Here is an 8,328-nt window from a genome sequence, read left to right on the forward strand (position 1 = left end):
TTTATTATTATAAAAATATAATAAGCTGTGCAATAATAACAAAGCAAAAACCTATGCAAGAATACATCAGAAATTGCAGGCCAGTGACACAGACACACACCCACCCATACAAGAAGATACATTGTGAATCCATGTAAATAGTGGTAAGTTAGAATCATTTTTATGTGCAAAGTGGGACAGCAGATATATCAGCAGTAGCACGTTCCAAGCCCAGGCAAGCACACTGTCCGCTGTGGAAAGATTTTGGAAGACTGAAACAAAGCTATCTGCTATCTCCATATCAGTTCGTGAAATGCAGTACATATGGTCAAAAAGCACGAGCTTTCAATGTGGGGCACCTTGAAAGATAAAGCTCCAATCTGACTTGCAACCTTCACACATTATCTTTCTCGGGCTGTGCACTATGAGAGATAAAACATTAGAAGTTTTTAGAGCTATTCATAAAGTAGGTTAGACTTCTTAAAATAGAAATGGAAAAGCACAAACTAACAGCATTGAGATGCAGTTCCTTCACCTGATACTGTACACAACTTCCTATAACATTTGACAGTATTCAGCGCTGCATTAATATGCAGTTCCTTCACGTTACACTGTACACAATTTTCTATAACATTTGGCAGTTGCGAAGGATTTAAATCCCTTACAACACTTGCAATTCACAGTATTGCAGTGTCAGCACGCATTTTGCAGAACTTTCAATAGATGACGTATGGAACAATCCGAAGGTAATAGAATGGACGGATAATTTTAATTGCCTTGCTGATTGTCTTGCAGCATGACACCCGGCACAGATGATTGCACGAGCCAGTGCTTCAGTGATCATACCTGCAATGTTTTGATTGATTGATTGATTGATTTGTGGGTTTTAACATCCCAAAACCACTATATCATTATGAGAGACGCCGTAGTGGAGGGCTCCAGAGATTTCGACCACCTGGGGTTCTTTAACGTGCACCCAAATCTGAGCACACGGGCCTACAACATTTCCGCCTTCATTAGAAATACAGCCACAGCAGCCAGGATTCGATCCCGCGACTTGTGGGTCAGCAGCCGAGTACCTTAACCACTAGACCACCGCCGCGGGACTGCAGTGTTTTTCCCCATTTCAGTGGTGCCGCCTTTTGCGCTCTGCTGTGTTGTTTTGTTGACCTTTGGGAAGAGTCGTACTCAATCATTCTAAGTGGAAGATTGCTCCCTTCCCCCTTTTTTCACCTTTTTTCCCACTCCCCTTGATGACTCCTAAAACGGAAATCGCTAATGCCACTCAACATATCCTCTCTCGCTTTAAGAGCGGGCATCTCTTATCAGAGAAACGAGTACGCCCAGCAAGTAAGGCCGTAGAAGTGGCTCTCCCTCAGCATTGCCCCAAAAGGACAATGCACCGCGGAAACATATCTCATCGACACCCCCTTTCCGATGCCCCGTCAGCAGCTGCATCCACTTTAACCTGCCATTTTTTGATCGGCCAAGCTGCATCGCGCAGCGTCTGTTTTCCACTTTCAACGGCCCTTCATACTGCCCTCTGGGGCAGAATACGACGACGGCGTTTAACAAGGAGTAATGGCCGTCGCATAAGTTTTCTCGCAAAGCGCTCCGCTATCGGTGGCGGTGTACTCCTCCTGGTCCTTCCACCTGATAGCCACCAAGCAAGCCTTTCTTCTTTTCCAACTCCCTCTCTCTCTTTTTCTTCCCCTCTCATTTGTTGCGTATATAAGAACAGAAACAAACATGAAAATTTTGTTTTGATAAAGGTCAGGCTCTGGCCGAAACGTCGACATGATAAATGAAGTCTTCTTGAAGTGCCACTCTCTCATACTTCTATATATACAGTAACGAAAGCCAACCACTCCTTGAACTATACAGTCGAACCCTTTTGATATAAGAGACTAATGGGTATAAGAGACCCCTGTGGGACTACGGCAAAATACGGGTTGATAAGAAAATGCGTACAAGGTAACCTGCTTATAAGACGTCTCATATAAAAGACAAGAACTGCTGCCCGGAGCATGCCTCTTATAAAGGGCATGTCTCTTTAACTGTATACATAAATAGATATGTGGAAGAGCAAGTCGGGCACCCCGCCCCCTCTAATAATATGAAAGCTCAATGATATGTCTGCAGACACAGTTACATGTAATCACGGTTTGTATAAAATCTAAATACTAGATCAAAGCATAGCCATTATCACTACAGGTAACATTTAGTCCTTGTGGCAATGCAGAATGAGGATTAAGCTTGCTTGCTGAAGTGTTCACACGAGCACTCCCGGTCATTATTCTGTAACTAGCTAAAGGGTGTCGATTACAAATCATATTGCACTCTCTAAACAGTGTCGTTTGGTTTGTCAGAGTGAGAACGTAATTTACTGCCGCGACGAAGAAAGCCGAAACTCCCCCAATTTAAAATAAATGCACAGAACCCAGTCCTCATGCGTTCTCCCACACGCAAGGCAAGTGGACTCTGTAAATGCGCTATGCATTAAAAAAAAAAACAGCACCACGTGCCTTTGAATAGCCAGAATAATTTTTTACAGACCATGCTAAGCTCAGAGAAACTAACAGTATCGATTTTTCATGTTTACTAGAGGCAAAAAGCTCAGGTTGTTTACAATCTGAGAAAAAGCGGCTTCGCAGCTCGTCAGTTGGTCTCGAAAAGCTGGCCTTTCGGGCTCAATCAATATGCACATAAATGAGTGGGGCACTGGATAGTGTTAAGAAAGACCTAATCATTCCAAGCAAACAAGGAACCAAATTTCAATTTAAAAGAAATTTTCCCAGCCCCTTGTCCTTAAACATTTCTAGCATGTGCCTACAGAAACCACATTTTTTAAACGTCTACGTTCCCCTTTAATGATTAAATATTTGCTTTTTCTCCTTGATTATCCCTTTTGTCATATAAATGCAAGGGTAAACAAAGATCCATGTCGGACAGAACAATAAAACACAAGCGAAAGGTTCCGGTACAATCCGGTTAGTCACAAAATGTGTTACCCCATACTTGAGACCCCGTGACACAGAAACAGAATGGCATTCGATCACAAAGGCCTACCTTGTTTTTATCAATAGACAAGATAAAGCTGCCAGTGTGTCACACAATAACCGAGGACAAGACGACAAAAGCCACGAGCACTTCCTCACAAATGTAATCAGCGTTATAATATTTTCCAGCTCAATAGTTTCGGCAAAATCTGCAGACTGCTACATCCCACGCATATCACTTTCAAGCCAAGGACTAATACCACAAATTTCACAGCGCCTCTCTTTCAATATTTAAAGGGCCAGTAAACAGGCTCCGTTTCTTTGGCCCCTTTTACACAAGTTCACCAATTCATACAGTAGGGCTCCGAAATAAAGAGGCATCTCGCTACATTTACTGCTAGGGGAAGGCTGCTTCTCGATCTACGCTTCTTCCCCACACCGCCATGACACACGTTCTTGTCAGGGCTGCATTGCTCGGTCGTTGGCTGCAGACCCGTGACGTATCGCTGGCATCATGTCACGTTGCCAAAGTGGGTGGAGTCACGGCAACGGGCTACGCGTTTCCCCTCCCTTCAGCATAGGAGAGTGGCAAGACCGCAAAAAAATTTGAAACCAGCTGAAACGGATGTTGTAAGCCGTGCACCTTTCTTATTATAGCATGTATGTACTAAATTCTTGTGGCAACATGTTCACATAGCGAAAGTGTGCATATTCATTACAATTTTTGGACTTTGGGGTTGTTTACTGGCTCTTTAATAAGGAGGTCTTGAAAGCTTAGTGAGATGCCATGTTACTTTATGAAACATTTCTTAACTTTCTCCAGTAAGCTACGGTTAAAAAATCAACTGCCATCACAAAATATGAAACAGGCTTTGCGATGTATTAGTTGAATGTGCCAATGCATGGATGCTAAATGTCATAAATGTACATGAAGGAATACAATAGCAAATTTTGCAGATAATAAATGCTTAATGCACAGGGTTTCCTAAAAATAACTAGAGGGGACTCTGGCGCTGTAATCGTTTAGGGACCATGGAAATGATGAGTAGTACACGGATATTCCCAGTATTCGTACTTGCGGCTTCATTTATTGTTGGTTTCTGTTTTGTTTTGAGGAAAATAACGAATCATCTTAAACTTCGTGACCTGATTTAAAATAGGTAAGTCTACAAGATTAAGGTGGTGAAACCCAACTGATAAACTATTGCTGATTGTTGTTTCGTGATAAAATAACTCCAAGCCACACGAACAAACACGGAGCCAGAAGAACGAAGATTAGGCAAATCCGTGTGCTACCCATCATTCCCATGCTCGCTGAAGCGCCGTGCATCACAGCTCCCATAGACACTTGCACCAGAGTTCCCTCTAGTGTATGTTTAGGAAGCTCTATGGCTTAATGGACAGAAAATACTTGCCTACAAATAGATTTTAGATTGATTTTTTCTTAGTCTACTAGCTTTACAGAAAAGCAATTTAGAAACTACAAATTTAATATGCAGAAGCTAGTAACTGAACCTGTGGCTTTGCTAACATTTTCAGCTCACAAGTCTTCCAAGTACCAAATGACTTAGCCTTACCAAGTCATTTTTCAAAACTCTCCTTACTAACTTCAATGTTGTGATGATTATTTCTTGATACCACAGTCTGGTAAAACTAAGTACAAGTGGACAAAAAATTTCAGGAACAAAACAAAGGTATTGAGCCCATACAAGAGTGTGGAACGTTGCAAAGATCCCTTCCATAGTATGAATACTATAGTTACAGACAGTCAAGCTAAAGCAATACTTCAATGCAGTTGATCAATAGGAATCGTTTTTGTTTCACAATTGACAAAACAAGACATCAGAATTGAAAAAAAGGATACAGTAGGCACCGCCTCCTTCCACGGCACCATTTGTAGAGATTGCGCAAATGGACAACACAGTGAAGAAAAGGATGGAGTAGGCGAGTACAATCTCAACCAGGCACTCGAGTAGGCCGGAATGACCTATTAGAAAGCCTGTTCCAAAAGAGAGAGAAAAAAAATTATGGGCAATGAGTGACAAAGGAAAAACCATTGCATTCAGACAACACAGACATTTTTTTAAAAGCAATGAAGTGTCAACACTTCATCAATTGAAACGTCTGGCAAATTGCATTGGCATACCAATGCATTACTTCAACACATGTGGCAGTTTGACTACTAGGTTGACTACTGACTGTGCCTAAAGAAGTGGACAACACAGGCAACCAGCAATGCCCATTGATAGAGTTCCGACTGGTCTATTTACCGAAGAATCGATGATGTGAATGTTTGGGGTAAGCGTGTAGGATTTTCCAGGCACAAGAACAATCTTGTTAAAAAGATTCACAAACGCTGTGCACGTTTTCTAAACGTTTCTAGCGAACTTAAAATGCTGTGATTACTGCACATTTACTTCTGCTAATTGTATTATTTCAGACCTTGTTTGTTCACTGTCATTCGGTTTTGAGCACTGCTAGCCTTGTTAGAGCCTTTACAGAGTGCTTTACTGTATGTGAGACCACACTGCATGAGATCCATGGATAGACAACAAGCCAGTCCCCTACGGTGCTCCGCACTTCAAGTAATGAAGAAAATGGACTGTTCAGTGTACGTGGGCAATGAAAGAGGCATATGGTACCCATGTGTCAGGAGCGACTAGGTTTCAAATAAGTAAATTTTACCTTCACACGGCATTTTGAATCTTCAAAGTTCGTTTACAATATTTAAGTACTCTGGTGTGTATAAAATTGCAACAGATCATCTTTGGAAAACACAGGCGTAATCAGGGTGTAAAACGGAGCACAGGAGCTGCAGCCAAGCTATACGAATGCCAGCGTACTCCACCAGAGAAGTGGTTCTTTATTTTTACATGCAAATGATGATGCTATCTTCAGGCACGTTTTCATACAAAAATAAAAAAAGCACTTCTCTGATGGAGCACACTGGCATTCACAATTGCGTAGCTTGACCACAATCCGCGTGCTCCATTCTACTTCTTGATTACCTGCGCATGGCAAACTAGCTTTGGAACATAAGAACAAAGCAACACGAAAGTTCATGTCTGAACTTAGTTCAAATTAAAACTCCAGGGTTCGTATTCCCGAAAACGTCTTATGCTAAAAATTCCGTAGAAGAATTTTTTAGCTAATCACGATGCGACACATATCATTAACGAGGCCAGTTGACCAATGGCAAAATGCTTTGGCGAACAATGTTTCGAGAATTTGACTCCTGTTCAAGAAAAAAAAAAAAGTGATCACAGCTATACACACAACGGTGAATTTCATGCAGCTGCTTCCATGCATTTGACGTGTGTTAAGTGTTATGAAATGTTTGTGCTGCCACATTTACCACACACACGCTCGTCACGGAAGCAAGAGAAATAAAAAGGGGACACCTCCGCAGGAGGCGTATTTTAATGATACAGTTGCTCCTGAAAAGGTCTCGCACTGGGTAGGAGATAAAAGCAATGCAAGTTGGCAGTTGCAGCTTTACAACCTCGGAATACGCCAGAGTCGCACAAGGCGTGCAGCGGTTAATAGCACGTCACCCCACGTTACAGCCACAAGCGCAAAGAAGTAATCATTAGCGACGAAAACTCGTTTTTCACCCCCATGCCGCCGTTTACCGCCAATTTGACCGAACACAGCTGTTTGAGGCGTGCCGTTACGTCATGCCGACGCGAGCAAAAGCGATTACGGCGCTAAAGAGATAACTGTAGCGCGGGTTGCCCCGTGCGCGTGGCCTCGGTCTCCCCTGCCCCCCCCCCCCCCCTTTTTTTTTCGTTCCGTATGTCTGCAGCCGCAGCTGATTACATCAGCCGCGACATCCGCCCCATTCATTCGTGGAAACATCGTCGGGCGCACCACGTTTAAAGCACTCAATAACAGTTCATCGTTGGAAACAAGGGCATTTCTCTCGGCTAGCTCCCTTTCTAAGGAACACTCCTAGAATTCCGCTTGGCGGCGGCGAGCACCGAAAAGAAAGTTCATTTTAAATTCAATCGCATCGCTGATTACGCAAGCACGATCTCCGACAAAGGCTGTCGACCACCCGCTGTTGCACGTAACGCTTGCTACTTTACAAACTACTAATTGTTTCTCCTCGCCGTCCGACAAGACGCACAGGTGCGCTCAAAGTAGCGCCGCGCGCGCTCCTCCGCTTTCCGCGTGAGCAGTGGCAACATATACGCATCCATCTTTCGGAAATGCGGCCTGCCCTTCTCGTTGGGCTCCACGCAAGCTAATCGGGCTGTCCTGTGTGTCATTTTGAATCGAAGAAACGGTTCCAGTATAACGCGCTGCTCACGAGCGAGTGAGTCACTTCCTGAAAGCCCTTCGCTGTGCGGCTGGCCGACCCCGTAAATGGGCCTTGCGCTCTCTCTTAGCAAGAAACCACGGGGGTGTAGGGGAGGTCTCCATACATTCTCAAGTGTGACGGGGGCCAGGCTCACGAAAGGGGGTGGGAAGGACGCGAAGCAATAAAGAAAAACGACACTACTTGGCCGTGATCACGTACCGATCCGTAGGAACAGGATCGCGCTGAACATGGAGAGGCAGACCGGGGTGAAACATCCCGAGAACGTGGCGAGCCGTCGTGTCGACGGCGCCTGACATGTCGTCTGCTGGGGACTCTGGGTGCCCCCACTCAGGCTGCGAAACAGCCTGGTGTGCCGAAGGAGAGGCGTCCTGTCGTTGGGTCGCGGCGCCTGCACAGCGCCCTGCGCTAGCGACGAGAGGGAGGCCACTGAAGACGACTGCGACGTTACCGATGCGCTGTTGTTCGGGTCTGTCATTTGAACAACCACGACGGGGTGCTCGGGAACTGCGAAGCCTAACGACGACGGCTCGACGAGCTTCTTGTGGTTGTGAGCCATACGCTCGGGGGAAGTCCAAGCGACTGGAACGGGAGATGCCTCAGGCGCTGGCGAGGCTCGAACAACGGCTAGCTTCGCCTGTCACCGCGACAGCGGCAACGGGTATCACCTGGGACCCATTGGGGGGCTAGCGCGCCTGAGTAATGCGCGGCCACCTCACCACCGATCGTGAATCGCTTGGCGTTCTCGGGTCCAAGGCTGCTATTACACGCCTACCGTTGCCGCTGCTGCTTGCTGCTGCCGTCAGACGTGAACATTAGACGTCGACATAACGTAAGCGGTAAGCCTGCGAAATAGCGCGTCAGATGGCAGCACGCATTGCGAGTGTGGTCGGTTTGCGCGTTTGCGTGATTCGTGAATGACAGGTCGAGACATCTGCTGCCGTCGTTCAAAAATACGGTGTAATACCTTTCGCGGGAACTCTTGAAACGCCCTACGTGTGGATCAGTGGACAGATGACCATCTTTTTG

The 8,328-nt window shown here is 45.3% G+C and overlaps 1 protein-coding gene across 1 annotated transcript; it reads right to left on the minus strand.

Moving 5' to 3' along the window:
- Window positions 1-4,655: 4,655 nt before the first annotated feature.
- Window positions 4,656-8,003, minus strand: LOC142790458 (solute carrier family 12 member 9-like). The gene is made up of 2 exons (XM_075885298.1): window positions 7,501-8,003; window positions 4,656-4,977 (listed from the first exon to the last, which is right to left on the minus strand). The coding sequence occupies exons 1-2, from the start codon at window positions 7,856-7,858 to the stop codon at window positions 4,799-4,801; spliced, it is 537 nt and encodes a 178-aa protein (XP_075741413.1). The 5' UTR covers window positions 7,859-8,003; the 3' UTR covers window positions 4,656-4,798.
- Window positions 8,004-8,328: the final 325 nt, after the last annotated feature.

The sequence above is a fragment of the Rhipicephalus microplus genome, unplaced genomic scaffold (assembly GCF_043290135.1).
Source record: "Rhipicephalus microplus isolate Deutch F79 unplaced genomic scaffold, USDA_Rmic scaffold_108, whole genome shotgun sequence".
NCBI classification, from domain to species: Eukaryota; Metazoa; Arthropoda; class Arachnida; order Ixodida; family Ixodidae; genus Rhipicephalus; species Rhipicephalus microplus.

Excerpts from the sequence above, each read along its gene's own strand:
- LOC142790458 (XM_075885298.1), bottom strand. The coding sequence starts at position 7,858 with ATGGCTCACAACCACAAGAAGCTCGTCGAGCCGTCGTCGTTAGGCTTC. Across the intron at positions 4,978-7,500 it reads GATCCTGTTCCTACGGATCG|GCTTTCTAATAGGTCATTCC; the intron begins GTACGTGATCAC and ends CTTTTGGAACAG.